Genomic DNA, 20,118 nt, shown 5'->3' with positions numbered 1-20,118 from the left:
GTTTTTCCTATCTCTTCTAGTCAATGTACTGAAATATCTCTGATGAAGTTTTATCATAGAGCTGCATTTTAGCTTCCAGAAATGGCAGTGTTTGAACAAAATTTCCTAGAGAGCAACATAAGAGTTAGGATTGGTTTTCTAGCATCTGTGCCTTAATTTAGTGGTTGCATCCTTACAGGTTGACACATTCTTTGCAGTTGGCTCTCCACTAGGTGTATTTCTATCTCTGCGCAATGTTCGCATTGGAGCAGGTATTATTATGACTATATACAATTCTGAATAGTTGTGTATTTTTACCGTAATCCTTTCAAGACTCTTTGCTAGATCCATGAGGATAATCCTGTGCAAGAGGGCTCAGTTAAATAGCCTTTTGTCCTTGTTTTTTTCTTTTGTCCTGTGAGTATTAAAGTTTGATTCCTTGAAGCGAACAAAGTTCCTTCTATAAATTAATTACTCCAGAAGACTTGGAATATAAAGATATCCATGAGGATACAAATATTATATTAAATATGTGAATAAGAATGAGAATGAATGATTTACAAATGAGAACGAGAGGCTTGCTTATATACCAAGCAAGTGTCACTTCATGAAGAGTCATGTCTCAATTAGACATGCCTCTTCAACCTAATTACTAATTAACTAATAATTATTTATGCTTATTATCATTTATATTATTTTACATTATTTATATATATTTTATTCGTTACAATATTGCTTGGGAGCGGGAGCGACCATTTTCAGAAGCTCCCGGTTTGGGAGCGAATCCGGGAGCGATTTTTTAAAAATATATGTATTTTTTATATTTTTAAATTTTTAATACATATATGTCAACAAAAACATGTAGAATGATGAATTAGACATAAAAAACATAAAAAAAACATAGATTGATCATTGAACCATATCACATCAATCATCTAGAAATTATAATCGTCATCAACCATGTCCACAAGTTAGTAAAATACATATTACAACTGCAATCTATTGAGTCTCATCATCATGAATCATGATTCATCAAATTCAATCTTAAAGTTTCAACTTCAAGCTTTCAAAATTGAAAATTCAATAACATTTATCATCATTGATCACCAAAGTTGTACTTGTAAGCTAAGTTTAACCATTACAAGAAGTAATATCTAAGATATTTCTAAATCCTAACTTCTAACTGTTAACATGATATGAAATGTTATAAATTTATAAAATGAAACATGAATAATGAAATGAAATGAAACAACTTTAGTCTTTCACGAAGCATCATATTCATAATTCACATCATTACCAATGAGTTATAATTGCCAAGGCCCAACTTCAAACTTCAAATTTTCATTGTCACAGTGATATATTGTTTACAAAAAATATCATTATGATATGAAAGAGTCAAGAGTCAAGAGTCAAGGACTCAAAACTCAATAGTTATGAAAACTAAAGTCTAATAGAAACTAAAAAAGACAAGTAAACTGTAAATCAGAATCTACATGTGGCCCTTGCCACGAGAGTCTCCAGGAGTATAAGCAGGTCGTGGTGGTCTTCTAGGAGTCTCCCGCACAGACCGACGACCAGAACTAGAACCTCCACGTGAGGGTGTAGATGGAGGTGGCGACAGCAAAGGAACAAGACTCGGACCTCGAGCACTGCTACTGGATGGTGGAGGTGGAGGTGGAGGTGGCATGGCTACTGCAGCTGCTTCATCTTCATCCCTTACAAGTTCCTCTTCCAGTTCTTCAATATGTACAATGCCATCCTCCAAATTGTCATCCTCTGGGTGATTGTCCCAAACTTTATATGTGGGATCCTCATAAGCCCGATCACAGTAATGACTCAACAACCTCAAGTTGTAGTGCACATAAACCAGGCTTTCTGCTTGGTTTTCATTGAGTCTATTTCTTTTCACATTGTGTATGTAGCTGTAGGTGCTCCAACACCTCTCTGCAGAAGAAGTATTTACAACCTGTGAAAGAATTTTTTTTGCCAATTTTGGCAAAAGTCCATGCCCGCCATATGTTTCCCACCATGTGAGAGTATCAAATCTATCTCTGTCGTCCATTGCATGGAAGTTACCATACAAACCAGTGCCACTGAAGTATCTGCCTATTTCAAGGCGCACAGCTGCACATTCCTCCCTGTCAGGTACCAACTTTTTTAATGCTTCCAAATATCCTTTAGTTACCTCTGGATCTAAATGGGGTTTAGTCCTAACCCCACCCCCTGCTGCAGGTTGGCCCAACCAAGATGTAGAGTAGTATTTTGGCGTAAGGATATACGCCAAGCAATGTAGTGGAAGATTAAGCCTATTCCACCGTTCACACACACAATCATGAATCAGTTTGTACAAGTTGGGATCTATATTATGAACAATGTCTTTTATTTCCCCCAACATGGTATCCATTTGCTCATACACCTCGTCAATCACTGGTTTGTCTGTATTTGCAAACCAAATCATGTGATAAATTGGCTTGGTGAAATCCAATACCTGCCTCACAGTTGTCCAAAACTGCCCATCAAGAGCGGCCTCCTCCACCATTTCAAAACCTGCCATGTCAGCTACATTTGTAGCCCTTTCCTTTAATACCTGCCAATGTGGACTTGATACCATGCTAGCTAATGCCTCTCTTACCTTCAAAAGGTGCCTGAAGGTGAGGTAATAGCTACCAAATCTGGTCTTCGCAATCTTCAACAACTCCAATCTCGAGTGACTGCGGAAAAGGCCATGGGTATTGCTATGATTTGTAATAAATTTTATCATTTGTTTGCCTTTCTTGTACAAATCACCAATCCATTGGTATTGTTCATTTTTGTTCTTGACAATATCATGCAACAGAAGGTTCAATGTGTGAACCAAACATCCAGACCAAAATATGTTCGGGTATTTATCCTCAATAATTGCTTCCGCTGCCTTACAATTAGGAGCATTATCAGTGATGACTTGGATGAGATTGTATGGGCCAATACGCTCAATTGTTTCAAGTAATGCTTCTGCAATGTTGATGGCGGTCTTGAACTTGTCTGAGTAATCATGTGCAGCTAGAAAGATGGGACCACTAACAGACACAGCAAGAACACTTATCAATGGCTTGCCTTTTACATTTGTCCATCCATCAGATACAATGGACACCCCATGGTCAGTCCAAGAACTTGTCATTCTATTCAAAGAATGTGATATTTTTGCTTTTTCATGATCAAGGCCAATGGTTCTTGCCTTGTCATACCCAGGGCTCTTGTATCCTTTAGGGGCATCATTTATGGCAGAAACCATTTCGTGCCAATAAGGTGAGGAAAGAACATTGAATGGTATCCCACATGCATAGAGAAACCTGTAAACCTTTGAATCCACATCATTCCTACACCCCTCATCAAGGAAATCTGATATGGTTCTACGCCTTAAAGATGATGACCCTGTGCCTCCATATCCATTGCCTTGGGAGGATGCTGAAGGAGTTCTTTGTGAGTGTGAGCTTGGTTCAAAGAAACCCCTTGATTATTTTGATCTGTATTGGGCTTCCTTCTCTTCTCTTATGTATTTGGTTCTATCCGCCGCTGACACCGCTGTACAAGTTTTCATTCCTATTTGTTTGTCTCCATCCCATGGCCTTTTCCCGTTGAGGTGTCTTCTAGCACGGGTGTATGAAACTGTGTAATCAGTGTTGCAATGGGGGCAATGAAATTTAGTGGTTCCACCCCCTCTCCCTGTTTTAGCCCTGTTAACATATTTCCACAATGGAGTTTGGTCTTGTTTAGTTTTTTGAGGGTCATGTTCACCCTCCTCCAGCTCCTCCTCACCGGGGTTTTCACCAATTTGACTTTCTCCAGCTTCTTCATCCCCCTCTTCAGTTTGGCCCCTCTGTTTCCTTCTCTCCAGCACCATAATAACCATAAAAGGGACCAGGAAGAGGAAAATGCCAAGAAATATAGCTAGGTCCATGGTGTTTGATGTTTGTAGGGTTTTGATTCTTGAATCTGCAAATTAATTTAATTTATTGGGATTAATTAATTTAATTTATTAATTTAATTTAAATTTATGATTTTTAAACTCAATAAACTAAATTAAATTAACTAAATCACTACCTAACTAGCTAAACTAACTAAATTACTAAGTTACTTACCTCTGCAGGCTTGCTCCTCGCTCCTCGCTCCTCAGCACTTGCTCCTCGCTCCTTTGCTCTTGCTCTTGCTCCAAACTCTTGCTCAATGAAGTCACAATGAAATTTTTTTAGGCCCATTGGGTTTTTGAAACCAATTTTTTTTTTTTTAAATTTGATTTTTTTTTGCGTCCGCGGATTTTTTTTCCGCCGGATCGCTCCCAGTCGGAGTCGAAACGCTCCCGGAGCGATTTTTTACGCCCGGGAGCGATCGCTCCCAATCGCTCCCGGGCATTAAAAATCGCTCCGGGAGCGACGGAGTGATCGCTCCCCGAAACGATCCCGAACAGGGCAAGGAGCGTAAATTTTTTTTAGGGAGTGCGCTCCCGAAAATCGCTCCCATCCGGGAGCGATTTTGGGAGCGCGCTCCGGCCCGGAGCGCGCTCCGGCCCGGAGCGCGATTCGGGAGCGGGTTCGAGGGGGGGGGGGGGGCGATCACTCCCCGATTGCTCCCGGGCGTTGAAAATTGCTCCGGGAGCGACAGAGTGATCGCTCCCCGAAACGATCCCGAACAGGGCAGGGAGCGTAAATTTTTTTATGGAGCGCGCTCTCGAAAATCGCTCCTATCCGGGAGGTATTTTGGGAGCGCGCTCCGGCCCGGAGCGCGATTCGGGAGCGGGTTCGAGGGGGGGGGGCGCTCCCCCACAACTATGATTCGTTACATTGCCTCCTTCGTCAAAGAGCTTTATCCTCAAAGCTTGTTGATGAAAAAAGGCTTGGTCTCTTCTTCGGCTTCGAATGTCTTTCTCTCTTGGAATAGTCATCCTCGTTGATACAAGTTGATATGGTCTTCTTAGTGACAAACAAAATTGTTGCACTGAGAAGGGATCAGACCATCTGAGATTAATCTTCTGTATAGTATTTTGATCACTGGAATTTTGTAACGACTTGTTATCATAAGACTGGATTGATTTTACATCATTATTTTTTGAAACATCAAATTGTTGTTTCCGTTCTGAATAGTCCTGATACGTAGCATGTTTAATTCGTCTATTCTCATGTTTCGGATGCCGATATGGAACTTTTTTGGTTTGATTTCTCCTTACTGGGCATGTGCCAATTTTTATATTTTCTTCTGGCAAAGATGTTGTTGAGATGGTTATGGAACATTCACTTGGGATGTTCATTGTCTAAACTGCAACATCTACGTGTGTCGTTTATTCAACTGACTTGTCTTCTTGAGTTGTCATATTCACTGGATTGGTATTTGTTGTTTTGTCATCAACTTGAATTCCTACATTTGATACTTCTTTCTTGATAAATGGTTGTACCTTGTTTTCTAATGACTTCTTATCCTTCTTAAGTTTCTTAATTTGTGTCAATAATTTTTCACTATGGTTTTTAAGTTGAGAAACTTATTCATTTTTGTCAATAGTAAGTTTGTCAATTTCATTTTGCATATTTTGTAATACTTTTTTACCTTCTTGAGAAATTACTTTTGAAATATCCGATATGTCTTCTAGCGTTACTGAATTAGCTTTCAGTGTAACATCTTGGAGTGTTATTTTCTTCTTCTTGTAAGAAAATGTTAAAAACTTTTTCTTAGTATTTAGAATAAAGGACCCTAGAGTTTTCATCCATGGTGATCCCAAAACAATGTCACTATCGTTAAAAGATAAGGTTTGCATGGTGAATTGTGAGGTAAAAGTATAATCTCCAGTATTTAGGTGTAGATTGCTTATATCGTATTGTTTGCCAAAAATATTTGTTTCAACTATATTTGAGTCAGGAATCACCAATCGATTAGTACATTTAGGACTAACATAATTACTTCTTTCAGTAGGACTGATAGAGATTATGATGTCTCTTCCTGCGAGTGATCCTTTGATTTTAAATAGTGTATTAACATATATACTATAGGTTTCAGAGACCTTTCATTACTAGTCTCCATTTTTGCCTTGATGTTTTTATGTAAACAATATGTCAACTGGAGATATTTTTATTATAAAATATCACTTATTTCTTCTATATATATTTTTCAAATATTCTCCTTTAATGTGGATTGTTAAAACTTGAATATCTTTTAAAAAAAAATAGTCCTTTATATTGTTGCCCTCTATATATGTATGTATTTCTTTATATTAAGACCACTTTTCAAAATAACTTTATTATCTTATGATAATAATAGTTTCAGTTTTTTTTTTTTTAATAATAAATTGGTCCCTTTTTTTATATACTTAATTACTTCCTTGATAAATTTTTAGTGTCACCCTACTTAATAAATATAAAGGTCACGTCTTTTCATATGACACAGTCACGATGTTAAGATACATGGGCTATTACCATGGGTTGTTTTTAAAACCTCCGTTAAAATGTTCTCCATGTAAAAAGTAAAATGTATTCCTTTTGTTTTTTGTTTTTCTTTTTTCTCCTTAACTTTTTAAAATACCATGGGTTGTTTTTAAAACCACGGGCTTCTCCACGTAAAAAGTGTTAAATATACTTGGTATGAGATTTTGTATCTGTTTTGTTTTTTCTTTTACTTTTTTTTCTTCTTCTTTTTTTAATTTATTTACTTATATATATATATATTTTTTGGTTAATTTTTTTTTATGGCCAAAGGCCTAAAAAAACAGAGAAAAGGAGAAACTCCCAAATTCTGAGCAAATATGCTTCAATTGTATGGCAACAAGGTTGACGAATTTCGATAGCCAAGGACCTGGATCGGAGAACGAGCTTTGTACACCGGTTAAGCAACCTAGAGGATCGAACTGCTCTGATACCAAATGAAGCGAACAAAGTTCTATAAATTAATTACTCCAGAAGACTTGGAATATAAAGATATCCATGAGGATACAAATATTATATTAAATATGTGAATAAGAATGAGAATGAGTGATTTACAAATGAGAACGAGAGGCTTGCTTATATACCAAGCAAGTGTCTCTTCATGAAGAGTTATGTCTCAATTAGACATGCCTCTTCAACCTAATTACTACTTAACTAATAATTATTTATGCTTATTATCATTGATATTATTTTACATTATTTATATATATTTTATTCGTTACATTCCTGAATAAACAAAGGGGTAGCTTTGGAACTTTTGTTTTTGACTTTTCTTACCTTTATATTTGTTTAGGTAATGGAATCATAACCATTGTCTAGTAGTGAAGAACCTTGCAAAATAGGTGGCTGAGAATTCTGTTAATAGGTTTTGTCTCTCCACAATTTTGTACAAATTTTGCTAAGGAAAAGGACCCAAGCAATTTCAACTTAGGAACTTAGGAGAAATGAGCCCAGATTAATTTGCTATTGGAAGGTGGGGGCCACCCACATGGGAAAACGCATTGGGCAATTCAAATTGCCTTGGAGAGAAATCGTATGGCTATTGGAGGGGCCCACATGAGGAAAGGAGGCCCACAAAGTCATAAGGAGGAAAAACTCATCACTTGGGGAATCATTCATTCTTGCATATCGAAAAGCACTTGACTGTTTGCTCGAGCTGCTTAGCCAAGTCAACTGGCTGCTTAGCTGAGAATCTTTGAAGTGGGAGATTCAACCTTACCTTTGGGAGACTACGAGTGCCACCCTAGGAAAATAGTTTCATAGCACCTTGAGGAACACCAGGGAGGATTGATAGCCATCACATTCAGCCACAATCCAACAATGCATATTTCTGGGCCAGGAGAGAAGGGAACACACAGTTGTGGATAGAGCTTCATTGGGCCAGCACTAGTTGGAGGAACGTGGAGAGTTGAAGGACATTAGGAGGTCAGCACTTGGGAGGAGTTTTGGAGCAGGTGGGTGCAGCAAATAGGCAGTTTGAAACCCAGCCTTGGAGGACAGTGTAGAGGGCCAGACTGGACATCATGTGGGTCTTGAGGGAAAGAGCCACAACACTAGAATCACAGTTGGGAAGGAAGGAAATTCATAGGGGGTCTCATCCCGGTGATTTGAGGCAGTTTTGGAGAGCTTTCCCAGCTTCATTCAGACAGGCTGAGTTTGCAAGTTTCAAGAGAGGACGGGTTCCTTGGGGGTCGAATTGCAGAAGTCTGAACTAGACTAAATCCTTCTTGGGTTTTGGTGGATTTTGCTGAGGAACTGGGAGCTGACGTTTTATAATTTTCTGAGAACGAGAAGCAGTGATTCCAGCCTTTTTGTTCCAATAAATAGTGCAGTTTCTGGGCAGCGCAGATCAGTTCTAGAGCAGTAGTTGGGCAACCCTCAGATCGACATTTGCTCACCTGGGTTTTGTCATGCTTGTCCTTAGAGACAAGCCCAGGTGCACCATTCCATTCAATGTTGTATTTGGCCTTGATGATTTAATAAAATGGCCCAGGAGTTCTCTATTTCCAGCATTTTCGTGGGTGTATGATGTTTATTTCACATTTTTGATTGCTAGATTGTTTGCTTGCTTTGTTTATCACTTACTTTCCTATTTAGGAACATTGCAATGGTATCAGAGCCTAGGTCTTGGCTCAGCTGTGGGGAGTTTCTCTTATGAGAGAAGGGGACCAACAAAATATTACATACAGGAGGCAGAGGTGCTGAAGCAAAGAAAGAGAGCTGGAGATCACTCAAGACACTGAGGATAGGGTAAAGACAATATTAACAGAGGAAGACTTTGAATGATCTAGCAAAGGGGCAGAAGGATATGCTAGAGGAGATTAAAATGCAGAACTAGGAGAGAACCACCCCTTGGGGATTCCTATTTGGGGAAACTTCTAGGGCCTCTCAACAATTCGATCACCCTTCACCTGCAGCACAACCTCGATCAGCGAGTGGGCTAACTCGAGCCACACAGCCCTCTTCTGTGCCTGTGGCACAGGTTGAACTAGCAGGGATTGAAGACCCTTCACAGATGGGAGAACACTTTAGAGAATGGTAGTCCATGGGTGCAGACTTCAGGGAAGCACTCTCTTTCAGAGATTTATGCAAGCTCAAGTAGAATGAGAAGAGAAAGGGTTATGGAGGACATGGAACATAGAGCTATGGGTTGTAGAGGACAATAGGGAGGATGTACTTCCCTACATTTGATGGCACTGCCAAGTGCACTGCTCAGGTCTGGGTTGAGAAGATGGACATGTATTTCCAGCTTAACCGGATGATAGTGCTGGAAGCCATCAAGATGGCAATGTTGCACATGGAGGGGGAAGCCCACGACTGGTGGTTTCATGGCTTGGCCACCCTGGGGCATGCCAATGTGACCTCATATGAGGATTTCACCAGGAGGGTGGTGGAGTGCTTTGACTAGAGGGATCCAAAGGCTCATTTCAGGGAGCTAACCCAACTTCGCCAAATAGGCAACCCAGAGCAATACATCTCAGAGTTCCTAAGAGTTTAAGTTATGGTGCTGGACCTGTCAGATGCTAGGAGGGTATACACCTTCAAAGAGGGCTTACTAGAGCCCTTGCGTGGACTGGTGAAGTCATGCAGACCCCCCACGCTGCAAGAAGCAGTTATGTGTTCCAGAGATTTATAGGGGGCCATCCCCAAGACACGAGTGTTGATTTTGGGTAGCATCGAATGTGCTCTAGCGATGAAATTTGGTGGAAAGGCTAAGGCACATGAGATATCCAAGACCCAGAAATCGTTTGGAGAATAGCGAAAATCCAAACATCATAGTGCATCAAGAATACTCCAAAAAGTTTACTTAGCAAAAAGTGTGAAAATCTCTCAAGGGGTACTAATCCAATCCAAATGATGATGAGAGAAATGAGTCATCCTCTCATCTATTTATACAATCCAATAGGGGATTAAAATAGCCTAATTTGTTTCATTTAGCCACAAATAATAAAATAATGCTCAATAATGACATGATTTGGTGACAATCCCACCAAGATAGCTCAATAACATAAAAATAAGCCTCTCAAGAGGGCAAAATTATCAACATAATGAGTCGTTGGGCCATTGAGAAGGCCTAATGAAGTCCAAAGCGTGCCATGGTGAGGGAATGGACTCCAAATTTAGTGGACAAGGGGTTGGCCCCTTGTTTTCCAAGCAAGTCACTCTGGTGCTCCAAGTGTGTGTGGGGGCACTAAGACATCCTCATGGGTCTCCAAGTGGATCCATAATGCCTGTAAGCCATTTCTAAGGGCTAAGATGATGAAATAAGTGCTCCCTTTGTCTCCTGCAATGAGACACATCCTCATTTGGACCCCGGAACCTTTGCCAAGTGTGGTACAAGTGTGGAGCCGAATGGGGAGGGTGGTCCAGGTGCGTCATTGTCATCCAAAAGGTGGAACACAAACAATCACTGAATGGTGTTGGGGAGCCATGAATTAATCTCTGCTATGGTGGAGGCCCGTGGCTCTCAACGCTCACCCTACAAGTGCCAATGTGGTTCTCTTGAGGGCTTGGACCTCGTATAGGGAGACGAAACCCTAAATGGAGACCCACTTGCAATCCTGCATAAGATCCAATGTGTCCCCTTTCCCTCCAATACAACAAATCATTAGAATAATCAAGTAAAAGAGCTTACAAATCATGGAATCAATGGGGTACTTCATGGTGGCATGCTCTTCCATAGTGGTCTTTGGCATGTACAAGTGTCTCCAAGCTTAATAAGGGGCATAACCAAGGACCCTATTAGGTGGTTTCAACCTTTAAAGGGGGTGACATGTCCATGGTAAATCCATTAGGTGGTAGGTGGCAAGCGATATAGTCATGGAATGGAATGTGGATCAGGGGAATGCTCTAGCCCGCATGTCATATTACAAGGGTAGCTATGATGAGGGAAGCCCACACTTGGGTATATGGGTGTAGGAGGGAGCAAAGCGTGGTACATGAGTTACCTCGACCTTTGTTTTCTTCACCCTTCTTCATATGCCTTTTGCCTTTGATTTTTCTTCATAATTGCTCGGGGCTCCAGGGGATGAGAGCATGATGTGTAGGATATTGCAATAGGTTTCTCCTTTTAAGGTGGGCCATTTCATTGCCCACTAGGGGTTGGGACAATCATGGGTTCGTTAATGTGGAGGGGCTCATCTAGGGCCCATAGGAACCAGGGTGATGGCCATAAATAAGGGGTAGAGTCCATGTTTGGCTTTTTCCCAAGTGCTAAATTTGTATGTCTAGACCATATTTTGCATTTTGTGGTACATTTCCCTTTGAGAGTGGCCAAATTATGCTTTTTCTTTTCTTTTTAGTTGCATCAGCCTTCGGGGTATCGTTCCAAGCCCGACCCACAGTGTGGACAAGGGGAGGGGGAGGCCAACCCTATGTGGACCTAGTGGACACACGTGGACCCGGATGGGAAAAACGATGAATGGGGCTAGAATGAGCGGAAGGGAGTGATGTATATGGTGTCAGGAAGCAGGACCATGCAACCAAGGTCCAAAATTAAGATTTTCCATGTAGTGCCAACCCTAAAGCTAATGGCCAGTAAAGGAGAGTCCACGAGACTAGAATATAAGGGTAATCGCCAAATCGATCGGAGGAGACAAGAGTATGGACCTAGCCCACTCTTTCCGCTAAATCCCCCCACCAATCCATGCCCAAAAGTGTCCATGATAAGTAAGGAATAGTACATAACTATACCAATAAAAAGCCATACCTTAAGGGTCAGGAGGCCCACCTTTAAACATACGATCATAACAGATGAGCGAGGGACCACATCGCTGGCTCAGGTGGTGGAGATAATGGCACATCAAGTTATCTAGTGGCTACTGTGTAATATCCCTTATCAGGAATATACCTCAAACACAAGCAAACTCCAACCAGAGATGGACTGGGAGGGCATTTACCAGATATGTCGCCTCTAAAAAGAGGACGAGATTCGGAGGCTACCTGACCCTTTCCAGACTCTGTCTAAGAGTATAATAGAAACACACAAGTGGTATAATAGCCGAGAATGCTCAAAGAGATACAAATAACAATGATGCGATATATATATCAAATAAACCATAGGCAGATACACAAGAAATGCAGAGAGAATGCTAAGCCATTTTATTATACTGAGTAATAAAATGAGTACAGGAGGTGATCAGGAAGATGGCACCTATACTTGCACTAGGCAAGTGAAGAAATACACTCAGAATAGCGAAGGAATGGCCCCTCTCTGATCTGCGTCCAAGCTGCTGGGAAAGTACTATGCTGCTAGAAATCAAATGAGGATTTGGGGCTGCTCCCCTCCTCAGAAAAGGCTGAAACTCTAGGATCAGACTCTACTCAAGAAACCCAGAAAAACCCAGAAAGCTCTCTTGGAATAGCTGACCCCCGAAAATCACCCCCTTGGGGTTCTGCGCAGTCTCTCAGTGCTCTTTGCTGCCACTGAATGCAACCCTCCAGAAATATGCCTGAAACCCCTGCCAAAACTCTCCAGTTGCAAGGGCTGATCCCCTGTTCCACCTCCCAGCACAAAACCATAACTGCGTCCCTCTCTCAAAGCTGCGCAGTCCTCCAGAACTGCGCCCCTTTCTCAGTGTTGCGCAGTCCTCCTAAATGTTGCCACTATTGCTGCAAAAAGGCTGATGAAACTACTGCTGAAATGCCAACGGAAATACCTTGCCCGAGCAGGCACTCGAAGTCCCCCGTGGCTAAGGGTGAGATCTTCGAACGGAGACACTCAATGCACTAAATAGTGCTGTAGACTAGCTAAACAGCCAGCGTGCTCTAAGTCGAAATGACTATCACAAATGATCATAACTGAATGATCCAAATGAGGGGGTTCCTCTTTCTTTTATAGCCCTTGCCTCTCTCAATCCCAAGGCTCACCTCCTCCTGCGTGATTCCCCTCTTGCCACGTGTTTTTTTTCCTTCCTGTGCAGTTCCTCCATGTGTCTGCGTGGGCTCCATTTCTGCATCCCCCTTTGCCCCCCTTGGCCCCTCTTTGATCTGCGTCTAAGCTGTTGGGAAACTGCTATGCTACTGCTGCTACTAGAAATCAAATGAGGATTTGGGGCTGCTCCCCTCCTTAGAAAAGGCTGAAACTCTAGAATTAGACTCTACTCAAGAAACCCAGAAAAACCCAGAAAGCTCTCCTGGAATAGCCGACCCCCGAAAATCACCCCCTTTGGGTTTTGCGCAGTCTCTCAGTGCTCTGTGCTGCCACTGAATGCAATCCTTCAGAAATATGCCTGAAACCCCTGCCAAAACTCTCCAACTGCAAGGGCTGATCCCCTGCTCCACCTCCCAGCACAAAACCAGAACTGCGTCCCTCTCTCAGAGCTGCGCAGTCCTCCAGAACTGCGCCCCTTTCTCAGTGCTGCGCAGTCCTCCAAAATGCTGCCACTACTGCTGTAAAAAGGTTGATGAAACTTCTGCTGAAATGCCAATGGAAATACCTTGCCCAGGCAGGCACTCGAAGCCCCCCGGGGCTAAGGGTGAGATCTCCGAACAGAGACACTCAATGCACTATACAGTGCTGCAGACTAGCTAAACAGCTAGTGTGCTCTAAGTCGAAATGACTATCACAAATGCTCATAACTGAATGATCCAAATGAGGGGGTTCCTCTCTCTTTTATAGCCATTTCCTCTCTCAATCCCAAGGCTCACCTCCTCCTGCGTGATTCCCCTCTTCCCACGTGTTTTTTTTCCTTCCTGCGCAGTTCCTCCACGTGTTTACGTGGGCTCCATTTCTGCGTCCCCCTTTGGCCCCCTTGGCTCCCCTTTAAGTCACAACGTTGTGCTACTAGGAAGTGACTTTTTATTCTAAAAGTGAGTTATGTCCCCCTTCCTCAATTTTTTATTTACAAATAACTACAGAAGGCAAAAATTGAACAAAATCGAATATTCCAATTAGCCATGGCTAATTAGGAAGATTACTGTCTCCCCCGGCAAAATGTTGCTTGTCCTCAAGCAACTGAAGTGATGGAAGCTGTAAGATCTTCTTACTCTCCCAAGTGGCATCCTCATCCGGCAAATTCTTCCACCTCACCAAGAATTCTCAGACCGTCCTCCTCCGCAGCTACCTCTCCCTCGTATCAATGATAGCCTGCGGCTGCAATACCAAATGCCCCTCATCATCCATGGGTGGTAGCTAATCTGTCACTGTCACCTGCTGCCCTAATTCCTTTTTCAGGCATGATACATGAAAAATGTTATGAATCTTGCTGCCTTGGGGCAGCTCCAACTCATATGCAACCTGTTCAATCCTGCGTATCACCCTGTATGGCCGATAAAAGAAGGGCTTGAGCTTTTCAGCCCCCTTCTGCTTCAGTGACGACTGTCAGTATGGCTGTAATCGTAGGTAGACCATGTCCCCTACCTTGAACTCTCTCTCCACCCGACCCCTGTCGGCATACAACTTCTGCTGATTCTGCGCTGTAGCCATGTTATCCTTGAGAGCTCGGAGGATATCCTGACTCTCTTGGATCCAAATCTTGGCTCTAGGAGCCCTACTATCACCAAACATCATGTTAACAGAAGATAAAGGATAATACCCATACAAGGCATAGAATGGTGACATACCAATGGACGTGTGATGTGAAGTATTGTAGCAGTACTGCCCCAGATGCAGCCACTTCAGCCATGCTCGCTGCTGCTCGCTGACATAGTTACGCAAGTAGCTCTCCAACCACTTGTTAACTATCTCTGTCTGCCCATCTGTCTGTGGGTGATAAGTAGTACTCGGTGTCAACTTCGTCCCCACCAACTGAAAAAGCTCCTGCCAAAACCCGCCCTTGAAACGATTGTCCCTATCACTGACGATGGTCTTAGGAAGACCATGTAGCCTGAAGATCTCCCTGAAGAACAACTTGGCCACCTGTGCTGCTGTATAGTGTGCGGATATGGAAAAAAAATGTGCGTACTTTTTCAGTTGGTCAACGACGACAAAGATACAATACTCTCTTATTTCCCCTTCGGAATGGGAAGAGGCTGTAATAAACCCGCGGGATGGCTCATCTCTCCCTTGTTCCTCTGGCAAACATCGCACTCCCGGATGTGCTGGAGTACGTCCTCCTTGAGGTCCTTCCATGAGAACCTCTCTCTAATGGTCCTATAGGTTTTGGTAAACCCCTAATGTCCTGCCAAAGGTGAATCATGTGATGCCTGGAGTATCTTCTTCTTGAGCTGAGACCTCTCAGTCAAGAAGATCCATCCCTGTGATAGATGATCTCATCGACCACCCTGTACCTGTCATCTGCCACCTTCCCATCTAGAACCTCACATTCAAACCTGTGCTTGGAGTACTCTACTAAGAGTCGTGCCCTCCAGTCTGTATCCAAGCTCATAAGAGACAACGTGGCTGGTCTACGAGAAAGGGCATTTGCTACCACGTTGTTCTTACCCTTGACATACTCAATGTCAAAGTCATATGCTTGGATCTTACTGATCCACTTCTGTTGCCTCTCCTGTAGCTGCTTCTGCTCCAAAAAGAACTTGAGGCTGTTGTGATTAGTCGTCACCCTGAACCTGTTACCCACCAAATACTGTCGGTCTTAGCCAATGCATGCATGATGGCTAGCATCTCCTTGTCGTATATAGAATACAACCTCTCATGCGGAAGGAGATTCTGGCTCTCAAAGGCTATAGGGTGACCTCCCTGCATCAATACTGCGCCGATCCCCTCTCCTGACGCATCACACTCCAAACCAAACAGCTGCGTAAAATCTGGCAATGCAAGCACTGGGCAACTGCTCATAACCTCCTTGAGCCTGTCAAAGGCTCGCTACGCTATGTTCGACCAACTGAATGCCCCCTTCCTTGTCAAATTTGTCAGGGGTGCAGCAAGATGTGAGAAACCTTTGACGAACTTCCAGTAGTAAGTACAAATGCCAATGAATCCTCGAAGTTCCGTCACGTTTCTCGGCTCTGGCCATTCTTTGATGGCCCTGATCTTCTCCTCGTGGACCCTCACTCCGTCCACCCCTATGATGTGTCCCAGATATAACATCTTCGTCAACCCAAACTCACACTTGGAGAGTTGGGCACAGAACTGCTGCTTCTGTAAGATACGCAATATTGTCTCAATGTGCTGGAGATGCTCCTCCCAAGTCCCGTTGTAAATGAGAATATCATCGAAGAATACCAACACAAACTTCCTCAACTGACTACGGAAGATGTGATTTATGTAGGATTGAAATGTAGCTGGGGCGTTGGTTAGCCCAAAAGGCATCACCAAGAACTCAAAGTGCCCATAGTGACACTTGAAGGCGGTCTTGGGAATGTCCTGCTCCCTCACGCGAATTTGATGATACCTCGATCTCAAATCAATCTTTGAGAAGAAACGTGCCCCTCTCAACTCGTCCATCAACTCATCGATCCTGGGTATGGGTATCTGTTCTTCAGGGTCTTCTTTTTCAGGGCCTTGTAGTCAATGCACATCCTCAACGTACCATCCTTCTTCTTCACCAACACCACAGAAGAAGCAAAAGGACTCGTGCTCGGTTGAATGTGCCAAAGAGCCAGCAACTCCTGGATAGCCCTCTCAATCTCATCCCGATAGGCCTTGGGGTGCCTATAGGAGGTGGTGATCACTGCCTGTATGCCCTGCTCTAGCTCGATGGTGTGCTCAAACCCTCGATCCGGTGGCTGCTCTGGTGGAATCTCCCCAAACACTATGGCATATCGATCAAGGATAGACTGTATCTCTGGATGTACCGTCTGCCCTATAGACCCCGCCTCTGATGCACACAGCTCCACTGCCCACTCTATGTCTCCCTTTCGGAAGACTGCTTCCATCCGATGAGCCAAAACAGTCTGAGGCGGATATGTTTGTTGTCCCCGTATCTTCTCATGCCTCCCTATCTTCTCATCATCCCACTCCATCTCTAGGGTCTTCCAATTTGTCATGACCTTCCCTAGAGTGATAAGCCACTGAACACCCAATATCATGTTGGTGTGTGGAATATTGACCATGAAAAAGTGGTCAGTCAAAGTGTAGGTGCCCATTGTCACTGAAAACTCTGGAACATAACGAGCACACGTCATGTTTTGATCTCTTGGGACTAAGACTGAAAACCCATTGAAGCTCTCTGTCTGTATACCTCTCTGCTCAACCGTCTGTGCATCGATGAAGTTGTGGGTCGCCCCATTGTCGACCAAAACTGATACTTGCTGGCCACGCACGGTCCCTCGTACGCGTAGCGTCAGATACTTGGGAACTCCTTGCAATGCTGCAAGGGCCCCTCCAGTGGGTGCAAATGATGCACCTCCTGCTGTTGGTGGTGGAGGTGGTAAAGGTCCCTGTACGACATGGCTATCTCCTGCCTCCCCATCATCCTCGTCATCCTCTTCTCCACTGCTTTCAGAGAAGACCTCAATAAAATGTGCTTTGCCAGCAGCACATCTATGTCCCGGTGCCCATGGCTCCTGACATGTGAAGCACAACCGCTTCTTCAGCTCCCTCCTGGCATCATCATCAAGCTGTACTCGTCCTGGATTTCGCTTGGGAGGCAGAATCCTCACGTCTTTCCTCTTAGACTGGAAAGTCTGTCTCTGGGGGTAAGGTGTCCGGGTCCTGGGTAAGACATCCTGTAGGTCCCAGGTCCTGCTAATAGCGTCCTGGAGTGTGGTTGGCCTAGTGGATCGGACTAGACCCCGAAGTGGCTCTGCTAACCGCTCAACATACATAAAGACCCTCCGCGCCGTGGATAGGTCTGGCACCATCACGGAGACCCTCAAGAAATCTGCAATGTAGGTCTCTGGGCTCCCTGTCTGTTTGAGCCTCGTCAGCTCAACAAAATGTTGCTTTGGATCCCTCTGGTCAAATCGCTCCATCAATCTCCTGGTAAACTCAACATATGTCATCACTGTAGAGTGCCCAAGTGTAACCATCCCATGAAACCACCAATCTTGGGCCTCACCATCCAAATGCAATGTTGTCACCTTGATGGCCTCTGTCTCCGACATCTAGTTAAGCTGGAAGTAAATGTCTAGCTTCTCCACCCAAGACTTTGCCAAACTGTTTGATGAACCATCAAACGTAGGCAAGTGGAATCTACTCATTGCACAGTGGGTGTCACCATCATGGTAATGCTGTACCCTCTGTGATGGTCGCGGGGTCTGCTATCCCGCTGGAGCTGAACAAAATCTCTGAATGAGAGGGCTTCCATGAACTCTTGCCCATAGGCTTGGTACTCTACAAAATAATCGCCCATATGTCCGGGCTCTACCTCTTGCTGGGCTACGGCCCCCGTATCTGCTCCTAAGAAAATCGGCATGGTAGGGCGTGTAGGGGCATGTGAGGCCACCTGTTGCGCAGTATCATGCTACTCTGGCAAATGGTGGGATGCGCCCGATCCCTCACCAACCTGGAAAACCCGTGGGCTCTCACGCTGTCTAGTCTCTACTGCCGTGAATCTTTACCCCATCACCTCAATCTGCCTCGACAGATCCTGCACTGATTTGAGGAGCATATCCGCAAATCTCTTCCCGTCATCATCTGCCATCGGGGCACCCTACTCTGTGTCCACTACAGGCTCTCCTTGTTCTGCGTCTACTACCGAAACACAGTCTCCCTCTCCGTAAGTGTTTTCCAACCTACGCCCTAAGTCTTTGTATCTCCGATCTCTGTAACAGATATAGGGTTTTTCCCCTGGTGTCATAGATTGCTAGCTCCACAGGCTGAGCCAGATCTATGCTCTGATACCATTGAAATATCCCTTATCAGGAATATACCTCAAACACAAGCAAACTCCAACCAGAGATGGATTGGAAGGGCATTTACCAGATATGTTGCCTCTAAAAAGAGGACAAGATTCGGAGGCTACCTGGCCCTTTCCAGACTCTGTCTAAGAGTATAATAGAAACACACAAGTGGTATAATAGTCGAGAATGCTCAAAGAGATACAAATAACAATGATGCTATATATATATATATATATATATAATAAACCACCATAGGCAGATACACAAGAAATGCAGAGACAATGCTAAGCCATTTTATTATATTGAGTAGTAAAATGAGTACAGGAGGTGATCAGGAAGATGGCACCTCTACTTGCACTAGGCAAGTGAAGAAATACACTCAAAATAGCGAAGGAATGGCCCCTCTCTGATCTGCGTCCAAGCTGTTGGGAAACTGTTATGCTGCTGCTGCTGCTAGAAATCAAATGAGGATTTGGGGCTGCTCTCCTCCTTAGAAAAGGCTGAAACTCTGGAATCGAACTCTACTCAAGAAACCCAGAAAAACCCAGAAAGCTCTCCTGGAATGGCCGACCCCCGAAAATCACCCCCTTGGGGTTCTGCGCAGTCTCTCAGTGCTCTGCGCTGCCACTAAATGCAACCCTCCAGAAATATGCCTGAAACCCTTGCCAAAACTCTCCAGCTACAAGGGCTGATCCCCTGCTCCACCTCCCAGCACAAAACCATAACTGCGTCCCTCTCTCAGAGCTACGCAGTCCTCCAGCACTGCGTCCCTTTCTCAGTGCTACGCAGTCCTCCAAAATGCTGCTACTACTGCTGCAAAAAGGCTGATGAAACTACTGCTGAAATGCCAATGGAAATACCTTGTCTGAGCAGGCACTCGAAGTCCCCCGGGGCCAAGGGTGAGATCTCCGAATGGAGACACTCAATGTACTAAACAGTGCTGTAGACTAGCTAAATAGCCAGCGTGCTCTAAGTCGAAATGATTATCACAAATACTCATAACTGAATGATCCAAATGAGGGGGTTCCTCTCTCTTTTATAGCCCTTGCCTCTCTCAATCCCAAGGCTCACTTTCTCCTGCGTGATTCCCCTCTTGCCACGTGTTTTTTTTTTTCCTTCCTGCGCAGTTCCTCCATGTGTTTGTGTGGGTTCCATTTCTGCGTCCCCTTTTGGCCCCCTTGGCTCCCCTTTAAGTCACAACATTGTTCTACTAAGAAGTGACTTTTTATTCTAAAAGTGAGTTATGTCCCCTTTCCTCACTTTTTTATTTACAAATAACTATAGAAGGCAAAAATTGAACAAAATCGAATATTCCAATTAGCCATGGCTAATTAGGAATATTACATGCTGGCTGCTGGATGAGGACCATCTAGGAGAAAATTTTTCTCCTATGCATACTACCTGTTAGTGTCAGTCTTTCCAGCGTTCCTACAGTGATCAAATGTGCTCTTACAAAGTGATTTTGAAGTGTCAAGGTCAAATTTTGTCATTTCAGTGAGTCTTCAAGCAA

General features: G+C 43.7%; 1 protein-coding gene across 5 annotated transcripts in view; it reads left to right on the top strand.

Moving 5' to 3' along the window:
• Positions 1–20,118, top strand: part of SGR2 (shoot gravitropism 2 (SGR2)) — a 444,740-nt gene that overhangs the window by 322,159 nt on the left and 102,463 nt on the right. For all 5 annotated transcript variants that reach the window (XM_089378380.1, XM_089378378.1, XM_089378379.1 and 2 more), the window contains one exon: positions 179–251. In XM_089378380.1, coding sequence (XP_089234506.1) covers positions 179–251 — 73 coding nt within the window. The remainder of the gene's footprint in view (positions 1–178; positions 252–20,118) is intronic.

This window comes from Pinus tabuliformis, chromosome J, assembly GCF_031772625.1.
Source record: "Pinus tabuliformis cultivar Carrire ecotype Pingquan chromosome J, CPIR1, whole genome shotgun sequence".
NCBI classification, from domain to species: domain Eukaryota; kingdom Viridiplantae; phylum Streptophyta; class Pinopsida; order Pinales; family Pinaceae; genus Pinus; species Pinus tabuliformis.
This window is presented reverse-complemented; position numbering and strand designations above follow the sequence as displayed.